Here is a 21,809-nt window from a genome sequence, read left to right as displayed (position 1 = left end):
GCAAACCAATTAACTTTGATAAGCACAAGCTTCGCCAAAACTGTGTGAGTCTGCCAAGAATAACAGATAAGAAATATATCACAACACAAGAGTCTTCAAATACCAAAATACTGCAATATCCATGAGGCTGAGTTTCAAAATGTCTTTGCTTCCTGCAAAGAATGTTTGCTTCACAGCTGACTTTTATCTTCTTGAAGGAGGGACCATTATCTTGCAGCCTTACACCCAAGTCACCTGTGCTGCTGCAACTGCTCTTTCCTGCAAGCAACCCTGCGCACACACATACTTGGCACAGCCTCCTCGGGAACCTCATCACTGCTGCCAGCCCCCAAAATCTCTGAAGGCAGCAGTCCACTCCCTAACGATCCTGGCCCTCATCTGAGTCCTCTCTCTTCTCAGCCGTCCGCACCTGCTGCCATCTAACCACAAGAGTAGGCAAGAAGAGATGAAATATGTATTGCGATGTCACAACACAAGTTCCACCTCTTGCATACTTGCATGTTTTGTGGCAATAAAGTGCGAAAGGGCAGAGCTTGTGTTGTGCTGTCACAATGTATTTTTCACACTTAGTCACCATTATGGTTTGGGAATGGATGTCTTTGTTCTGCACGCTGCAGTTATTTCAATGGTTTCATATCCCAAAACAGGCAGTTTTTGCTTTCTGCTCATTCAGCATTTATTCAAAGTTATAATACCAAAAACAACTAGTTTGGTTATAACTAGTCCTCAAAGTTGTAACCAGCACAGTATCCATGAGGTCACCTGAATGCAATTCAAGTGCTTGGCTATTGGCTTGCATTGATGGCTGCAGGGATTGTAGTTCACAAATGATTGACATTTGTGACCTTTGCAGTTGGTTTTTGATAAGCAAAGGCAATGTAGAAGCCACGGGAAGTTGTGAGTCACAGTCACATGACATCATGCTTAATGACTGCGCCACTTAGTGACTGAATTAGAAGTCCATATTGCCATTGGTCAGTGAAGACTACCTATATTAACAAAACCATCATGTTTTATCAGCCCCCAATATCTCCCATATCTCTCTGTTTATTTTGTTTCAAGGTTAAAAGCAGCATAAGGATATTATTTTGTTTTAAAATGCATCTTTGTTGGTTTCTTAGTTCATGTGTACACATTCAGCAGAAGTTCACATTCCCTCATATTTTAGTCAGAGACAAGAACTTCACATTGTTAATATACTATTTAGAACAAGTAATAAAAGTGGACTTGTTTTTTTGCGATACTGAAAAAAAATATTCCATTACATATTTGAATGTTTGCTTTGAAACAACAATAAATAACTCAATAGAAAAACTGAATTGGGTATTGTTTAAAACAAAGAAGCCATAGGAACATTATACTCTGAGTAAACATTATCATTATACAATAAAGTAAGATATAAACTATTTTCAGATTTATAGTCAGAAAAGTGCAATATTTTATAGCAACAGATACAGGATATGTACAAAAATACCCCTGAATTAATTTGCAAAGTTCACCTTACTTTCAATATTTCCAAGCTAAGAGTTTTACTAATTTATTAATAACAAAATATGGAGTTCCATGAAATTGTCATGAATTTGGAAAGTAAATATTAGTCTAAATGAAAAAGGATTCCTGGATATTTTTAAAGATATAATAAAAATAGCAAGTTACATTAATAAAAATTGAGAGAGTTCTGGAAGAGAGAATATCCATCAGAAATCCTTTTTCAAGAATGTTTATATCTGAGGTTTTTCTTTCTTTCAGTGCGTATGTTTTATTTAACCAATGGTTATAGATTGTGAAGGTAGATTGGTTTTCTTAAATAATAAATATACTAATATTAAAAGTTAATTCAAAGTGATTATGTAGCTGTGTACACCTTTCCCATACCAAGAAATAGCGTGAAATGTGTTAAAAATAAACAACAACAAAAAATTCAGCACTAATGCCTGGCAAATTTAAGCATAATGTCTTACACTTTAAAATCGCTTTCGTGCCAAAAGCTGAGGCGGGATAGGGGAAATGCTGCAATCAGTTCATAGTTGAAGAAAAAGCCATTTTGAAATTTATTTTTCAAATGGAGACAAAGTTGTGCCCACAGGTGGGATTCAGCCGGTTCTCACCTATTCGCCCGAACTATTAGTTAATTGCTTGTGCAGTTCAGAGAACCAACTAAAAATAAAGTGCTAGAGAGGTTTTTTCTCTCTCTCTCCTTCAGTTAATAGCTCCGGGCAGACAGTGAAGAATCACTTAACAGTTGTATCAGGAATGCAGCTGATACACTGCTGAATTAAATCAATAAACAACAGAAACTGACAGCATTAGGGCAGGGAAACCCATCAATCACCCATCTAGGGATGGGATTAGCCTCTTCCCTTCAGGAAGGACAAGATTACAAACGCTTTCATTATAAAGAGTATAAAGTGACACTTCTGTGATCAGCTGATACTCCCTGGAGTTCCCCAAGACCTTTTATAGCTGCTGCCGTGTTGGCTACTTCTTGTTTCTTCCTGGGAGGAAAGATACAGGAGGGGACAATGATGCAGCTTGATTATAGAGGCTGTGAATTTAATGCATGTGTGGTTCAGCCAGCTGTATTGTTTCTGCTGTGAAGCACCCAATTTAGAACATAGAGAGCATAGAATAGTAAAGATGGAAGGGTTATTCGCTTTTGGCAGCATGCCCAGGCTTTCAGTTAGCATGAATGGCTGCTTTTAGTTTCCGTCTCAGCTGTTGCATTTGCTTTGGGGTTGACTGGTTTTTAAAAGGGGAATGGTTGTTTTAAGTTTTCTGCATTGTTTTAGTGGTTCCTGGCACTGTCTTTTTCGGGTGTACTTCCCTCACTCATTTTGAAAGCCTCTAGTGTTGGAGCACCCACAACTTCTGAAAGAAAGGTATTCCATTGGTTGATTGGTCTCATCCTTAGGAAAGTTCTCCTTAGCCCTAGGTTTCTTCTCCCTTTGGTTACTTTCCATCCATTGTTTCTTGTTGTGCCTTTTGGTACTTTGGAAAATAGATTGATTCCTTCACTTTTATAGGAGTCTCAAATTTCCTGACAAAACAATTAATCAGTGGAACAACTTGCCTCCAGAAGTTGTAAATGCTCCAACACTGGAAGTTTCAAAGAAGAGATTGGATAACCATTTGTCTGAAGTGGTGTAGGGTTTCCCGCCTAAGCAGGAGGTTGGATTAGAAGACCTCCAAGGTCCTTTCCAACTCTGTTATTCTATTCTATTCTAAATATTGGAATAATGCTATTTTATTGTGCTATTTTATTGTGAGTTGGACTAAGGAGAAATTTCCTAAGGGTGAGATCAATCAAATTGGCCACACCCACCCAATCACATGACCATCCAGCCACACCCACCCAGTCATTAGGGCAGAAAACCAGTTGTTAAATTGTTTGAATCCCACCACTGGTTGTGCCTTTTATTTATTAATCATTTTTAAGGACTACTAATCTTTATTAAGCTAAAAGAGGTTCTCTTTAACTATAGCCTGTTATTCCTTTTTGAAGATCTGTGCCATTTGAGGTTCTTCTTGGGAAGAAACAAGGAAGAAGGCTGTTAAGGCAAGTTAAAATAAAGAAGTGTGGACTATCTTTTTAAAAAGACAGTGGAGAAATATGAGAGCAGAAAGTTATGGATTTAGTTCATTATTTTTATAATTTGTAGCTTGGTCTTCTTTGCTGTGAATGGCTAAAAGTAAAACTTTCTGATTTTTATGATTCCTGATTTGTCAGCAATTCTTAGATGACTTATAAAAGAGCTACTCTTTGACTAAAGAGGAGCAAATGATTAGAGATCATTACAGAACAGCTATGCTCCAAGGATGTTAAAAAGGGTACTGCATATAAAATGGAAGATGGTTTTATGTTTTTAATATTTTATTTGTATGTCTTAAAAAATAAAAACTTTTTTTTTAAAAAGTACTCAAACTACTTCAGAGATGCAAATATGTGTAGAACGTTACCAAACTACTGAGGCAATTTCACAAGTAGCTGACAATGCAGAGGAGCCAACTGAAGTTTTGGAATATAAACCTGACACCAATTTTTATTATGATTGTTTAAATAGAAGCCTCCCAAGCACAATTGAAAGAAGACCTCCAAGAAAATGTGCAATTTTTAAAAAGACAAGTTTTGGACTTTTTCTTCATGGATATTAACAAGGTTGAAAAATCCTTGAGAAAAAGAAAACCTTATAACTATTTGATAAATATTCCATAGAAGAAAAACATTTTATTCCATGAAGACAAGCTGAAAGGGGTGACTTAAATTTAATGAATCAATTGGAATTAAGACAGATTTTCATCAGTTTGACATTTGTAATTGAGTCTTAATCTAAAGTTTGAAAATTTATTTTTTTCTTTATATATAATGCTTTAGTAATTCTACAGTTTGTAAAATATTATTGAAAGTGTATTGAAAGTATCTATGCTAAGAGAAAGTTAAAGAAAAAGATGTATTAGCTTAAAAAATGTAAAGCTTTAAAAAGGTTGTATACAAGAAAAAAAATATTCTATGAGGATAACAGAGGGAGTAATCTAAAGTTAATGAGTTAATTGGAGTTTGTTGGAATTTTATTGATCTGAAAATGAACTTTAAATTATGTTAAGAGGAAGTTTAAAAAGATGTATTAGAATGCTTTAATTCTACAAATGTTTTTAAAGAAAGCTTAGAGTTTAAAAATGAATGATTTTCCCTTTTAAAAAAGGGAAAAATATTTTTCCCTTTAATTTAAAGTATCTGAAAGAATACAGTAAATGTTGTTAATATAAATTGTGATGGTTTATAAAAATTACTAAATGCGAAAAGAAATACATATTATTTCATCAGCAAGGAAGATAAAGCGGTAATGGTTAAACTGATTGTTCTAGTCAAAGAGGAAAATATACTTATGTTTTTTATTTAGATATCATTTCTGGATTTTGTGCTTGTGATGAAAAAAAAGGAAACTTTTACTTTGGTTTTGCTGATTAGATGGATTTGTTATAGGCTAGTTACTGTATTTTTTGCAGTATAAGACACATTTTTTCCACCCCCAAAAGTGGGTGGTAATGTCTGTGTGTCTTATACAGCGAATGTTGCTGAAGCCCCGCCCACTGGCCACCCCGCCACCTTTTGACCTTTGCCTCCAGCAATTTGCCTCCTCGCAGCAAACAGCAAACAGCAAATAGCCTGTTTCAACTTCAGCACAGTCTGATTAGCACAAACAGCTGATTGTTGGTTGGATTGGCCTCCTGACGATCAGCTGTTTCAGGCTGCAGGGATTGCCATTGGCTATTGCTGCCTCCATGCACCCCATTTTCCACCCATTCTGATTGCCCACCGCCTGGAACGGGGCAAAAATGGGGTGTGCTGAGGGCAAAAACAGCAGCAATAGGCAATAGTAATCCCTGCAGCCTGAAACAACTGATTGCTGGGAGGGAGATCCAACCGACAATCAGCTGCTTGTGTTAATCAGACTGAGCTGAAGCTGAAACAGGCTGTTTGCTGTTTGTTGCAAGGAGGCAAATTGCTGGGAGGCAGAGGCAGAGCCTTATTTTCCTCCCTAAAAGATAGGTACGTCTTATACTTCAGAGCATCTTATACTCTGAAAATACAGTATATACTAAAGTATAAAAGTAAAAAGTTGAGGTTATAATCTTATCTTGTACTGTGCTAAAAAGAGTCAGAAGTCAACATCTTTTTCCTTCTTCCCTTGTACCCCATATTTTCTTTCCTTTCTTTTGTCTTCACTTAATTTCCTATTTTTTATTTTGCTCTGCATTTTATACATTGATAAAACAATAAAAGATATATATGTAAAAAAGCATAGTGTCTCACCAATATTGATGTAATCAGAACGAAATTGACAAGTCATTCCAAACCCAAAGTCTCTCCAAAATCCTGTCTCTTTTTTTATTACCTGGAAGAAACAAGATGTTTTAGCTGCAATTAAATAATCCCTTTTGATTTAATTCTTATTTTTGGCCCAGTGCAAATCTGCAGTGGATCTCCTAATCAATGAGAGGCACATCCTTTAAATTGTTACATCCCCCATGTTGCCAGAAAGGATTTATAAAAATGAAAATTGCCTTATCTAGAGAAAAAAAATGCTAAAAATGCTATTTTTATAAATAAAAATAAAAGTGGCTTCCATTAAGTCTCTGAAACTTAAACTACTAGTTTAAAGTGGTCCAACTTGTATAGAATTAATGTATTATATCTGGGCTATCAGCTTCCAGTAAACATTTTTAAGCAGATCCGTTCTCCAAGAACTTTCCAGACTTCTTCAAAAGCAGTCTTATGCAGAATGATTTGAAAAGATCTCTTTTCCAAGTATGCTTATGTCTGAAGCTCAAATCTAATTTCTTAAGGAAATTTGCAGCTACAGTATAATTTAGAATGGAAAAAGGCTCTAACAAATACTGCTGAATTTTAAAGAATTTTTAGTCTGTGCATTTGGTTAAACAACCAATTACCTACCAGCTGTTGTTTTAAGGGTGGAATGGAATCATGACGTCCATATATTAGACTTGGGTTGTACTGGCTGAAAAGAACAGGATAGAATACTTTCTTTCCTAGAAATAAGATTTGGAAAAGATTATGGTCATTTTTTGCTAAATCTGCTCTTGAATACTTTGAAGAAAGTAGATTTCAGAGCAGGCGTGGGATTCTACTGGTTCGGCTGAACCGATAGCTCCAAAGGTCATCTGGTTCACTCCGATGATCTGCTGTTGGGCCTGCCCGCCCACCTGGGCTCCCATACTGACCTTTATTTCCTGTTTTTGAAGCACAGCTGTTTTGCGCGGCACAAATTGCTGCGCATCATCTGTTGAAGACACAGGGAGAGTGCAAGATTGCAGGTGAGTAGGAAGCCTCTGCGCCTATGCAAAGGGCGTGTTTGGCATGCACACACAAAGTGTATGCGCAAACGCAAAGTGTGCCCATCAAGCCACACTCACCGAACCAGTGGTAATCCACTTTGAAACCCAATGTGTCCGCAGTCCTTAAAATTAAATTCTCATCATCCATATTTAGGTTTTATTATGCCTTAGCTTGCTCTATTTCCAGTATGGATTTATGGGATTGGGATTTTCTCAAAGATGCTTTTTCAAAAGCTAACTGGATTGTTTCTTTTCTTGAGGAAGAAGAAAACATTTTGTTTCTCATCCAAGAAACTTCATCAGTTGTGATAGTGGGGAGATGGAAGAATGAGTTCTGACCAGATGTTTTGGGAGGGGGAGATGCAAAGATTATATTTCTTTGCAGTCATTGTTAGCACTCTCTGAGAGTTCTTGAGGCCACTTAGGGGTTTATCTGTGCCCTCAGAATCACTTGAATTAGAGTGCAAATTGGTTGTGGAATCTTCTGGAAACTGCTTCAAGGGCTGCATTGTAGACTGTAGATAGGTATTATTCCTCTTCTTCTGTTGAGAGAAGGCTGCTCAATGTTAAAATAAATGGACTCTTTTATTCCTCTTTGAAACCAATGATCCTCTCTATCCAAAATGTGGGTTTTGCTGTCTTCAAGAGTGGCCTTTAATGAACTGCTGAATCTTGTCCTGATGGGTTTGATCTAATATGCTGCCATATGCTTGTGAAGTGGTTCACCAATGTACAGGTTGGCACGTTTCACTATATTGTGTTGTATATATATTACATTACACTCAATTTGTGTCTAAGTGTTTTATCCTTGAAGTGGACAAGCTTCTGCCTTAGCGTGTTCTTGGGCTTAAAATGTACATGTATGTTGTATTAGTTGAATAGTCTCCTGAGCTTTTCAGATATTCCTGCAACATATGGAATGACAACATTGCTATATTTGTTGTTCTATTCTTTGTCTATAATGGAGGAGCTCCTGCTGGATCTTTTTTCTGGATTTAGGCTTATTTTCTCCTTCAGCTGGAAGTCTAGCAATGCCTAGCTTTGATGTGATTTCTCTTATCTAATTTATTCTATTTTTATCCACTATTTATTATTTTATCATTTTTATTTACTCATGTTCCCTGCTCTGTTGGGAGGGCAGGATCCTTGGTATACTTGTGAGGAGCTCTGCCACTGTTTGCATTAGGACTCGTTTCTTCTCCACTTTGTTTTAGCTCGGCCTCTCGGTTTGAAAGCTCCTGCTCCCTTTTGTCTGGCTGCTGCGGGTTGTCGCAATCTTCCAACGGTTGAGGGCGTCACCCCCCCAAGTTGAGAACAAAGGCTTATCTAAAACTACGACCCCCAACCAATCCTTAAATGAGCCCACCCTTACAGAACTTTTGGCTCAGCAATGTTTCTTGATCGCAGAAACTACAGCAAGCATTCAGCTCCAGCTTGATAAAATAATAAGTACTTTAAACTACTCAGTTTCCTGGACTACCAGTGGGTGCCCTGGGCTGACCGCTCGGCAGCCTGATGCGGCAGCAGGGTTCTCCCTGCCAAGCCTCAGCAAAAGCACTGGCCAACGAAATCCTACCAATAGTTCAAACTTTACATCTTTTCATGCAGTCACCTGGTCTTACAGTCAAAACAGGTGGCCCTCATCATTAATCCCATTAATGACAACTTACCTCACTGGGGTTCAACACAGCTGGAGAGGGGCCATATATTACAGTTATTGGGGCTAAAAGCTGATGATTTGAAGAAGGTTGAACTTTCACCCTCTCCTGAACTCTGCACTAGAGTACTACTCAGTTTTGAAAACTCTAACACCCTAAAACTATTTTTCAGAAGAGGATCCATGTTAAGATCCTTCGGCATTCTGCCAAGAAGAGTCTTCAAAGATATGTTGATTAAGCCACTCTTGAGTAATCGTCAATTTGTGAGTGGCAGGAGATTTATTGCCCCCAAAAGATCCTCAGCAGCACATATTAATGTGCCGACATTGAATGCCATCTCGGATACTACATCATGTACTAATTATACACCTATTCCTGCAAAACCTCCAATTGGCATCCTCTCTGATGGTAGCCTGACTGTTCCTCCTACAACCGGTCAAATCAACCCCCTACAGTTAGTAACATCTTACCGGGAAGCTTCCCTTGACTTGATCAGCTGGGAAAAAATGGCCCCAAAGGAAGCGACACCAGCCCAGGGCACCCATGATTCCTTAGTAAATAAGCCCCAGGTCAGTGCCTTTCGGATTCCATCTATTTATGAGACTGATTTATGTCAAGACAATTTCTGGAACCAGGAGGAGACACAGCTCTTCCGACTCCTTTGTGCGCTTCCACAACCAGAAAGGGCCCAAATCATAAACCGTCTGGATGCAGTTAAATCCAAGCTCTGGAGTCTTTCACTACCTGATAAGTATTCCCTTGGACTCCAGGGAGTCTATACTGATTTACCAACGGAAGCTCGCTTGGCGCTCTCTCCAGAATGTCTAATTCATAAATTTGAAGATCCAGGGCTACTTCAAACTCCGTCTGTTGATGCTGCTGAATACTTGCCAGCTAAGCAACCAATGAATGCCACAAGTATGAACTGGAATGTGCTTAGAGCCCTACAGCCCCATGAAGAAGGCTCGCCTCCCCTCCCTCCTTCCCTGCCTCTGCCTCTTAAGAGGATGACCCTGCCACTTAACAATGGGTGTATCTTTTCAGATCCGAAGGGCGCTCTGGGAAAAATTAATCACACAGAATGACTATTAAATCTGGCAAACCCCCCTGCACACTTAAGTGCCTTTCATGGAACATAGCATGTTGGGGGAGAAGGTGTGGTACCACAGAATTCGCCAACTATATTCACTCATTTGATGTGGTCCTGCTTCAGGAGACCTGGGCATGCGATAAGATATCCCTTACAGGGTTTACAGTCATTTCCTTGGCTGCCACCAGACAATCTACGACAGGAAGGCCTAAGGGTGGTCTAGCTTGCTTGGTCTCTACTGCTTTGAAAGTGGAGACAGCGGAGCTGCCCCCCTGTGGCTCTTTAGCTATGGCGTTCCTAATTAAGAGAGGACGCAGCAAACTGTTAGTGTTCAATGTTTATCTTCCCCCAATGATGAGGCAAGCTGATACTAAGGCTCAATTGGGCATGCTGGAGAATTACATTACTTGTATGGAAACTAAATTCCCAGTGCTGTACATCCTTATAGGGGGCGACTTTAATGCCCAATTGAGAGTCCAAGTTCCCCCATCGATTGAGGCACTCCACTCCCAAGAAACCCTCCAGGCCATAGGACACCTGATTTCAGCCAGACATTCTAAGGATGAATTAACAAATTTTGCTGGCATTCAATTAGCCCTTTTAGCAGCCCAACACAATAAGATAATTCTTAATGGGAGTACCCTAGATGATCTAGCTGGTGAGTTTACTTTTAGTTCCTCACGTGGAAGTAGTGTTATTGATTTTGTGCTGGTATCCCAGCTTCTTAGAAAGGCAGTCCATGCTTTTTATGTGGACTGCCTTACGGAGAGCGACCACTACCACCTGGTTACAATCATTGGGCTTTCCTCAAATATACACCTACCTAGGCGTCCCCAGATATTAGATCCCTGTGTGGTCTCGTATACAAAGAGGATCAAATGGTCTTCTAATACTGAAAGAAAGTTCCACTCTTTTTTATCATCTCCAGAGTGTCTCAGCCTATACAATCAGGCCCTAACAAGTAGTGGCCCAAGGACAATCTCGGCCTTTGAATCACTAATTAATAGTGTTCAAAGGCAGCTAGGACCTGTGCCTAGGCCGAGTGGTCCATATCATTCAAGAAGTAATTCTTGGTTTGACAAAGAGCATCTGATGCTCATGAACCAGATTAATTGGGTTTACCTGCTCTATCATAATTGAGGGGATAAATGCCCACCAGAGCACTACTATCGCTTGAAGCAGAAGTATAAAGGACTAATTGCTAAGAAAAAGAAAGCTAAAGAGAGAGAGAAGTGGGATCTACTTCTCCTCTCCATCCAGCAGAATACTTGATTATTTTGGCAAATTGTTGCCAGCTCCTTGCCGGGTCATTAAGAACTCCTTCTCTGCTGTATTTCCAACAGAGATTGGGAAAACCATTTCTTGGCAATTTTCCAGGCGTCAACAAGTTCGACTGTGCTTGGGCCACAGCTGCCTCCTGCAGTTCCTGACTGGCAACCCATGACTCATGCTAAGATTACCAAGCTTATCTCTGAACTCAAGTCAGTCATAGCCCCTGGCCCTGATGCTATACCCCCTGATCTGCTGAAATCCAATCCCGAGTGGTGGATTCCTCTTAGCAAGACTCTTCACACATATCAATATCTCTGGCAGGATCTTTACCTCCTGGAGCTTAGCAATTATTGTTCCAGTTTTTAAATGAGGAAATAGGAACAATCCAGCTGACTATCGCCCCATAAGCCTGTTCTCCATCACTGGGAAACTGTATGCTAAATATCTCCAATGTAGACTCCTCACTTGGGTTGAAGAGTCCAATATTATTGGTGCTGAACAGATTGGGTTTATAGCGGGCTGTGCCACACTGGACCACTGCTTTGTCTTAGTGCACCTGGGTTGATAAATATACTACCATACCAGGTGCAAACTTTTTACTGCTTTTATCGATCTAAAGTCAGCATTTGACTCAGTCCCTAGGGGACTATTATGGTCAAAACTGCTCAAAAGTTCTATTGATAGATGTCTTCTGTTCCTAATTAGATCCTTGTACAGCCAGACCTCTAGTCAGGTCAGGTGTGGTCTGCAGGGAAAACTTTCAAATCCTATCCCGATTAAGAACGAAATGAAGCAGGGTTGTGTTCTGGCTCCTCTTTTAATTTATTCTTATCTGATTTGGCCGTTCACATTGGACGTATTGAGTCCCACACCCCAAAGTTGTCAACTACGACGATCCCCTTCTCCTTTATGCTGATGATGCGGCCCTCCTTTCATTGTCAAGGCCAGGTTTGAAAAGATTACTTTCTGCATTCGGGTCCTACTGTGCTAAGAACCACTTGTCTATTAATTATGACAAATCCAAAGTATTGATGCTCTCTAGAGCCTGGAAATTGTATAACTGGGCTATCAATGGTAATGCTGTTAAGCAGGTTTTCTATTTTAAGTATTTAGGTATTCATTTCAGAACACCGGTGCTTGGACTAGACATCGAACCCAGGTGCTGAACTCGGCCTCCTGTAGTCACCAGCAGATTTTAAGATTTTTTTATACCCAAGGACGCCAGTTTATTCCTTCTGCCCTGAGTATTTACAAAGCCAAAACTGGTTCAAACTCTTTACGGAATTCCCATATGGATACGGGGCTTCAAGGATTGTATTGAAAGAATCCAGGCTGTCTTTTTTAGAAAACTTCTGGGTCTTCCTCCTTGTGTTGGTTTTGCTCTGATGTACCAGGAACTGAGCACTTGATCAGTCGAATGTATGGCATGGATTAACACCTTTAAATGGTGGTTTTGGGTGCTCTTTCTGGCAGTTCCTGGTAGCTACCTCTCCCTGGCATTTGCTGACTCTCATATTTCTCATTGGGAGAGGGAGTTGATGAAGAAATTACACCTGCTAGGTTTTACGGGGGATGCCCTGGGAGATTATGGCCTTAAGGATGCCCAATTTAGGGTATTCCAACAGCTTGTGGACATTGAGTTGCAATATCTATGAGCCAGAGCTAATGAAACTTGCTCGCCTCTGATCTTCAGCCAATTTAATAATTACGGACCGAGGATGGCTTCCTATTTTTACACTCCAACCATTCCCAAGTATAGAAGAGCTTTCTCCCTGGCTCGCTTTAATCTTCTGCCCTCAGCACTACTGGATAGGCTATTTAAGAGGCTCCCGATTAATGAGCGGCTATGCCCCTGTGACAGAGCTGAGGTTGAAACTGTGGAGCATGTCCTTTTATATTGCCCTATGTATAACGCAAGTTACTGTCTCTCCTTGAAACAGACCCTTCTAAATCCAATGTTAGTAATTTGTTCTTATATTGTCTAGGGGATGGCTCCTCATATATCACTTCTTTGGTTTCCAATTTTTTTTTAAGAGCTGTGACCATCAGAGGAGAACTCTGTAATTCCCCTTAGTCAAGTTTTGGTGACCAATTGTTCATGATTAATTTCCCCATGTTCTTTTGTTGTACTTGTGTTTTGGTCTGTGACCACAAATAAATTATTATTATGATTATTATTATGATTAGATGATGATGATGATGATTTTCTAATTTAGTTTTCAGCTAGTCCTGGGAAATGTTCCAGAGACAAAAGGAAACATGGATTCAGCTGTTTGCATTAAAAAAAAAATGAAAATCACCTGAGCAGGGAACTTTCCAAATTGCATCTCAAAATTTGATGTCCATTTACCTGGATCAACAGTCCAGATTTTTCTTTAACTGTTTCAATGGCTGAATCACTCAGAATGAGCTCCCATCCTCCCTCATTATTACAATTATTATCACATTTATGGGGAAGAATACTTTCCATCATCAGTATAGATGATGGCTATATACATAGTCTAATTTCTGAAATGTATAAAGGAGAAATTAGCTGAGTTTTCAGTTATAGTTAGTTTTGCTAGAGAAAGTTGGCAGAAGGCTCTGAGTTGGCTCTGAAGGAATATATGTATGTAATATATCTTCAATGTTAAAAAGAATAACAAACTGCTTATGGTGTAAACTGAATTTCTGTCCATCATATCATGAATGAATGACTATACCTGGTTGTGTGTTTAATCTACATGCGTTCAGGAAGTCTGCTGTGAAATATATATCCACATCACAGAAAAAAAGTACAACATTGGTTCCTTTCCAAAATCTTGCACCCACGTCCAGACCTTTCCCCCTGGAGAACACTTCATCCAGCTGAATAAATGTGTAATTTTTGAAATTGGCTGATCTGTAAAGAAAAAATATAGTTAAGTTTTATCTACCTTTCACGTTATCATTTGTAGACAATTTTTTATTCTAAGAAAAAAAAGAGTCTTAGGGATTAATACATTTATCATGACTGACTCTTATATGCAAAAAAGGAAACGCTCCGTCTAAATGGCTTGGGTCATCATTTAGCTCTATTGTATGCTGCCCAGAGTTGCTTATTTGTGAGAGACGTGGCTATATAAATTGGTTAATAAATAAATACAATAAAAACAAATGCTTTATCATGATATATTAGTTGGTTTTTAATGCCACATTTTAATTTATAGTAAGCAACAAGTTCTGTTAGTTGCCAAAGTTTCCTTCTGAAATGCCTCAGTAGCATTCAGTTGACTTTTGAAAGGAAAATATGATGTAAAACAACTGACTGTTGAAATATGGGATTGGATCCAGACTTCTTAGAGCAATCAAGTGAAATCTGTAGAGGTTGTTTGCTCCTGTTGATTGCAATAGATCTAATTTAACAATGGTATAGTGTGGACATTGCATTATTATTGGAAAAGGTAGATGGGTGTAAGAATTTATTCAAAAATCTGTTGTATAATCTGCAGTGTAATGGAAGCTGTATAATACAGAGAAATCAACAGGACAGCTTGCCTCCTTGTGGCTGTTCCATAGCTGGAGGTTTCCAAAACAAAGAAAAAACAGGTAATGCCTTTTGAATTGAAAACTTTAGTTGGATGATGTATTTTGCTGAAAACAGAGGATATGGTTGTTCCCAGATTTTAATTAATGTTAGAGGGGGAAAAAAACTAATTAAAATTTTACTTTTGTCAGTGCAGGACAAATTATCTGAAAGATGATGATTTGTCAATAAGAGTTTTGAGAAGAATTTTGCTTATAGCATTTCCAGTATTGTTTAAGGATTGTCTAAACACACCCAGACTGCTCAGCGGTTCTTTTCTGTTTAGAGGAGATTAGAATTACAAGGCAAAGGTTTCAGCCAAACAACAATAGGACTTCCAGATTATCCTAAGACTTGCCACTTCTTTTTTAAAAATGTTAACCATTAATGAGAAGAGTAGAATCAGGAAATCCCCCTTTTCTTTTTCTTTTGGTTTCAAAATTAAAAATGACATTAAGTCAAATGCTTTGCTCACTTGGATATGTTTTCTAGGATTCCTTTGACTTTGCTCATTTGTTCACTTCCAAAATACACTACGGTCAGGTGAATCCTTCCATCTTGCTGCATAGCCACCTCCCTAAAATAGACATCAAGTGGAGGATACTAAGCATATTTTCTTACAACTTTAATTTGTAACGCCTTATATATTCACACTGCACCTCACCTTCATGCATTGACTTATCTTTATCTATACCTGTACCCACAACACAGATATGTAAAACATTTTGAGATTGATTGTTCTGATCCCAAAATGGCTTGCTAGAAACCTGGAACACCTGTCCTTACCAAAATGTTCCAACATTGATATTGATAATTTCAAACTTAAAGAAATTTTTTGTTTGTGCCTTTGAATCTACGTTGAATCCTGGCAAGTGCCTGAATAATGCCCTGCCGTTTCTTGGCAAGATTGCAGAAGTTGCCAGCTTCCAAGAATGAAACAGAGTAACTACCCAAGTTCACCCAGCTGGCTTTGTGCTGAAGAAAGGACAAAATTCACTGTCTCCTGGTTTCTATCCTAGTGCCTTAACCACTGCATCAAATTCACTTTGTATAAAAAGTAGCCCAACCTAAAAATCAATTTTTTAACTTTCATTTTTAATAAAATGTTTATTAGACAGATTTTTTTCAATCTTTAAAGCAAGACACACCATCTATTTGTTTAAACGTTTCATGAAATATTAACAGGACTTTTAAAATCTCAAAGTGAATCTGACTGCATAGATCACTGAGTAGCTGCAGACCCACTATTTTCAGTATTTGAACTCACAGATAAGTGATTTACTCTGATATTTACGCCTTCCCTTACAAATCTGCCTTGTATGCATGTAGTCTTAATGCAAATTGTTAAAGAGATTCTTGAAGTCTGTTACAGCAAATGGAGAAAGCCAATATAGTGGAAGCCAAATGGTGAGAGGCCAAACCTATTTCTCTCTTATATTTCCAAACCATAATTAGATATACATGCTCCATTTTCACATCATACTGGATTAAGCTATGGTATGTTTAAATATAATTGGTTCAGTAAGGCACCAGTGGTTTGGCACATATATCATGGCAACCAAATTACAATGAGCTGAGGTCACATAACATGTTAAGCCAAACCAAACAAATAACATTACATGAATCAGACAAAGGACTGGGTAACAGCACTTTGGAATGCACAGTGTCTTTCCTTGAAGGTTAATTTATCTCCAATTAGAGACTGCCTAGTTTCAATTGACTCTGGGAGACAGAGAGCATAAACAATAGAACAACGTAACATAACAAATATACAATTCAGAAAAAAGTATAGCAATACAGAGATGACAGTTCCAGTCAACACAACATATCCAATATGTAACAAGGGTATCAAACATCTAGCTCAAAGCCTGGGAGAAGACCCAGATTTTAAAAGCCCTCTAGAATGTCATCATGGTAGGAGCCTCATATATCTCAGGCAGAATCTCATTCCAGGCCAACACCACAGGATATGGGTGATTCCCTGAAGTAACCAAGCTCTACGCCACATAGGGCTTTATAGAATAAATCAGCACCTTGAATTACACTCAGAAGCAAACTGGCACCCAGTGCCTGGTATGTGGGAAAAATTTTGGGAGACAGGGAGAAGAGATCTGCCTAAGGAATTGTCAGGTAAGAAACAATATAGCCTGTAGCTGGATAGCGGGTGGAGCTTCTTTGGCTGTAAAGGAGACTGTAGGAGCATTATAGTGGATGTTAACTTTACCAGGCAGATGAGACAGGAAACACAACCAGATAAGTTAATTATATATATTGTTCAGCTACATTAACCAGATCTTGCAAGTCAGGAAGTACAGTTTCTGCATCATCTCCTGAATAAGTAGTATATGGATAAATGTGCCACCTCCATCCTGACTCTGTCACAGATTCTCCACAAGTACAACTAATAGTATCTCTGTATTGAATCTCTGCTTGAATCTGATCAGAAGGGTCTAATAATCTGCTTCTTCCTGGGTTTTTATTAATTGCAGACTGACTATCTTCTCAACAGTGATCCCTAAAAAAGTAAAAAATTGGAGACAAGGCAATAATTATTCAAAACGGTTGGATCCAAGGATGGCCACCTCCTTGCTCAAAGAGGCCAATACAAGCACAGACTCAACCATAGGTCAGCTTCCTGGCTACTTTCAAGAGGGAGTCTGGTCCAGATGAACAGAGAACCTTGTCTACTTCCCCAAGAATCACTGGTTCAAACTCCCATCTCAGTTCATACCACAAATCAGACTCCAGCCATCTTGGAAAGATTTGCCTAGCCAGAGTTCAAGTCAGAGCATGTCTGGGGAACTTTCACCAGAAGCCTGAGTATTTCTCACTGGTTTGATATGAGTAAGAGTTCTGCTGACTCAGACATTTTGTTTTCACAAATCCTCCTAATCATGGCTAACTTAGCCATAACAAATAATTCTGGGTGATAAAAGTTTGAGATCATGCTTTACATGCTTAGTCTCACACTAAAACTAAGTCCAATATGTTAACCAGTAATGTAATTTGCTACAAGAAAAAATGTTGGCTAATTATGTACTATCATGTTGTTGTCTACGTTTACCTACATCATAGATAAATATTTCAAATTAATACTCTTTTTTAATCTAACATTACAAATAAATCTTCAAAACACAAACTCTAGCTACGCTGCCCTACAACTTCTCATCTGCCATAAGAGGTCATAGTAGCAATGATACCAACCTGAAATTCTGCATAAATTGCTGAAACGTGCTGACCCTTTTTGTCAGTGGCACAATGATGTTAATAAGAGTGTGGGCCATATTGAGGTTTTCATTTGCAACATTCATGATGGGGCCAAATGGTCTGAACAGAACAATGCGCTTGAATTCATATTCTTTGTCTCCTTTGAATATCAACTCATATAGGGTGCCTTTATCTCTTTCAGTCCGGCGAATGCCTATTAGGAAAGAGAAGGCAATCATTAGCTAGAATTTCTAAAGAGGTAAAAATATTTTTATATATAATTCCTCTGATGTTATTTCTACAATTTTAGCAGTAGGCATTTATAATTTTATTTTTACAAATTATCTATTGCTCTCAGTTATTAGAACACTAGCAAAAAAATTATGAACAGTCGTCTGAGCACAGAAATACATGCAGAAACCCTATCTTTAAGATATCCGCACCTATTTCTTCATTCATTCTTAAGTGACTTTCCAGAAAACACACCTTCTATGAAATCAGAGATAGAGTATATTCGATGATTTATGCTGCTGTTACTCTTTGGCCTATTTAAAATTTCCAGGCCTGACTCAATAGCTTCTGCCAATTCATCCCTCTTGTCCTTGCGCACAGGCTTCTCCTCAGGATGACGTAAAAGTCCCATCTCCAGCTGATAAACTTTTTGTTGGGTGAAGCTCTCAAAGGGCAGTGCAGCATATTCAGTTGGCAGCTTGATGCCAGTATGTATTTCTGCTTTGTCAATCTGGGAATGGAGGAACTGCAGTAGGGTTTTTTGGGACTTCTCAGAGTTTCCTAGGTCTAGTCTAACCCCCAGTATGTCAGTATCTTGACCTTGCATGTTCTTTAGTGGTTTACTCTTTTCCTGAAGCTTATCTTTCAGCTCAGCAATTTGTCTTTTCAGGCTGTTGATATGGTCCCAATAATATTCTTCTCCTTTTTGTAGAATTGCCTGAGATTCTTTTTTTCCTATTGGGCTGATAACTCTGAGGAATGCAGTTTGCTGAAGGTTACCTTTTGGAGTGCAGGTAAACATGTAGAACATAGATGCTGCACAGCAGAGGAACACAAGTACAACTACTATTCGAGACAGCCCTATTATCCCACGACGAACCATCATCTGCTAAGCAGCTGGTGATACCCACATTCCTGTAACAGAGTGAAATTTTCTGCAACCTTTTTAGAACTCAGTTCAGAAGTTATACACATTGATACAACAGTTTTTGACTAAATGTAACATGCATACAACATGTGACAACAGGACAATGTTGCAAGGTCATTTAGCAGTACTGAAAGCTTCATTGAAGGACCAATGTTGGCATTTGAAGGATATCTGTTGATCCTGGATAAATATTGATAGTTGCCCACAGCAGGGAGAGAGAATGATCTGGAAGGCAAAGCAAAGACGTATTGGATTAATTCCTGTTTGAAGAAATTTCATCTTCAGAAGAAGCAGTCATTGTATGGTGTGATTGATTCACATTTATTTGGCTACAACATACAGATCTGACAATCAAGAGATTCTTATTTTAAGATAGCTGGCTTCATGTCTAAGGGACTACTGGAGGAATTCATAGTCTCCTGTTTTCTAGCTACCTTGAGTACAACAAACTGGCTGTTCACTTTACAATTAATAACGAATACAGTGAGGATATCCTTTCCTTTCAGTTTTTTCCCAAATGCCATCACTCTGTTAAATAATTCTCTCAACACTGTCAAACTATTTACTAAGTCTGCATTACTATTACTATTAATCCTCATCCTTCCTTTCACCCATCTCCTGCCACTTATGACTGTATGACTGTAACCTTGTTGCTTGTATCCTAACTATTTTTATTGACTGATTCCTAGTATGATTTGATTACTTATTGTATCCTAAGACTATTATTAAGTGTTGTACCTTGCGATTCTTGACTCTTGACGAATGTATCTTTTGTTTTATCTACGCTGACAGCATATGCACCAAGACAAATTCCTTGTGTGTCCAATCACATTTGGCCAATAAAGAATTCTGTTCTGTTTTGTTCTGTTCTATTCCTTTTTTAAATAAAACCCACTGACGTAATTATAAAAGAACAACAACTGGCTTCTGTGTTTACTTAATTATTTTTTATTTCCCCCTCCTCTCAGACTCTTATCTACTCTACCTTCTAAGTAAATCCTTGTACAAAGCTCCATGACATGACAGATGTGTTAAAACTGATTTCCCATTTTTCTCTTATTTGTCACTCATCTTTGAAAAGTAATGAAAACCATTGTTTTAACGCTCAAAATCATGCCTTGAATAATAAGTATTCGATCTCTGACATGTCTACTTAAAAGGGCCTGGTAGCAGGCATTTAGAAGATTTGTGCCAGTCAAAAAGGAGAAAGTGTTCTAATTCAGTCGAAATCACTTTTATGTTATTCTCTTCAATTTTTCAGCCCTTCGCATGCTAATTATAATATTTTGTAATAAACAGTGGCCTGTACTTTTATCAGTTCTAGCAATAATCTATGATTTATATTTTCTAGGATATTTGGAACAACTTCTGGTATTATCAGAAGTATACACTTTATGAAAAAAATTCAAGAATGTGTAATCTTGTATAATAATGTAGAATTGGTCCTATGTCAAAACTTACTGGACATTTCTTATAAAATGAAATACAGTTGGAAAGAACCGTTCACTTTTCTTTTCTCCATCCTCTGTGAGTGCCAAGGGCATGCTAACTTTTCAAGTTTTATGTATCAACCATATGCCCATACTTTTAGTCTCCCTGGAGTGCAATAGCTGCTGGTGGGTATCTACTTAATGAATAACCATCAACATGGACATCTGCATTTACATACTTCATTTTGCAAATTATGCATTTGATACCACTGATAAAACCAAGATGCCTATAAAAGGAGTACTATAGGTATAAACTAAACTAAATTAAACTGATTTATTTGATACTGTATTTGTTTTTGAAAGCAGAAGCATTCAACGGCTGGCAAATTTCTCAAACATAAATTGCCAAAAGTTACCAAAAATTACAGCTTCATATATTCAAGTTCTTATTCAGATTAACTTTCCTTTGCAGCCATTGTCTGATTTCAATCTCAATTAGGGGATTATTAAAGACACATTTAGCATTATCAAGTTTTGTGAATATTTCCACAATTCATCTTCTATGATGTATTGTAGATTTGGACAAATTTAAATTTAAATTCCCACATACTGACTTTTATCCAAAGTTTTTGACTCACCATATTGTGAGAATTCTAAACATATGATCATTTTTGATATCTTCAACTTGAACACTGCCCCAAGATTTGCTTCAATTTACAATATTTCACATTTGTTGACAGCTGAATAAATTGATGAAGACTCTGAGACTCAAAAAAATCTGTCTGGGGAAAGTGATATCTGAAGTTGTATCTGCATTTCATTATTATGGGGAGTGACAAAAGAGCATTTGCTTCTGAATAAAAATTCTATTTCTGAATTATATAGGCTTTCATTTTGCTACTACGGGGGATGATGCAAAATGCAATTGCACTCAGAGCAATTTCTTACATTATCTTTTCCTATCATCATTCCCCAAATAGCTTTTATTCTTGCATGTATGTATGTGAGTAATATGATGTGAAAGAAAATTAAAGTAGTACACTCTAATATCCATCTATTATATACTTTTCCATATACTTCTATTCTTGCAAAGCATTCTTGTTTCTGACATCTCGATTAATACATTGCCTATTGTTCTTCTCTATTGTTCTCACTATCTCTATCTGAGTACCTTATCAGCTTCATCCAACCGCAACTTTCTCAGACTTTCCATTCTTTCAAACCCATTCATTCTTCATTCAGTCCTAATTCTCTCTGTTTGACCAAACATTTGTCCATAAATATGTTTCATGACTACCATAAAACTTTGTCTTACTCACTGCTGAAATCATAAGCATTACCATTATTTTATATGTGCTTAATTTCCATTATAACCTTATTCAGAAGAAAGTCTTCAAATCTATATTCATCCACAAACTTATTATCATCCACTTTCTTTACATAAACAAATATTCAATATTTGATCTGCTGAAAATCAAAAATCTATACAAATTTTGATCATTTTCATCCTTTTATAACCGTTCAATCAAAATTTTGCCCAACATTTTCCAATGGATACTTAACAAAATAATCTCCATCTAATTTTTGCAGTGAT

At 37.8% G+C, this 21,809-nt stretch overlaps 1 protein-coding gene across 2 annotated transcripts in view; it reads right to left on the bottom strand.

Annotated features, from left to right (window-relative positions):
• Nucleotides 1-21,809, bottom strand: part of CSGALNACT1 (chondroitin sulfate N-acetylgalactosaminyltransferase 1) — a 42,608-nt gene that overhangs the window by 2,107 nt on the left and 18,692 nt on the right. For both annotated transcript variants that reach the window (XM_087915378.1, XM_026717371.2), the window contains exons 2-7: nucleotides 18,113-19,010; nucleotides 17,624-17,840; nucleotides 14,895-14,996; nucleotides 13,578-13,756; nucleotides 6,455-6,549; nucleotides 5,813-5,894 (exon numbers count right to left, since the gene is read on the bottom strand). In XM_087915378.1, the coding sequence (XP_087771504.1) occupies nucleotides 5,813-5,894; nucleotides 6,455-6,549; nucleotides 13,578-13,756; nucleotides 14,895-14,996; nucleotides 17,624-17,840; nucleotides 18,113-18,743 (1,306 nt within the window). In that variant the 5' untranslated portion in view covers nucleotides 18,744-19,010. The remainder of the gene's footprint in view (nucleotides 1-5,812; nucleotides 5,895-6,454; nucleotides 6,550-13,577; nucleotides 13,757-14,894; nucleotides 14,997-17,623; nucleotides 17,841-18,112; nucleotides 19,011-21,809) is intronic.

Source organism: Pseudonaja textilis, chromosome Z, assembly GCF_049901715.1.
Source record: "Pseudonaja textilis isolate UNSWEBS1 chromosome Z, rPseTex1.2, whole genome shotgun sequence".
In the NCBI taxonomy this organism is placed as follows: Eukaryota; Metazoa; Chordata; class Lepidosauria; order Squamata; family Elapidae; genus Pseudonaja; species Pseudonaja textilis.
Note: the sequence above shows the minus strand (reverse complement) of the source record. Positions and strands in the feature narration are given on the sequence as shown.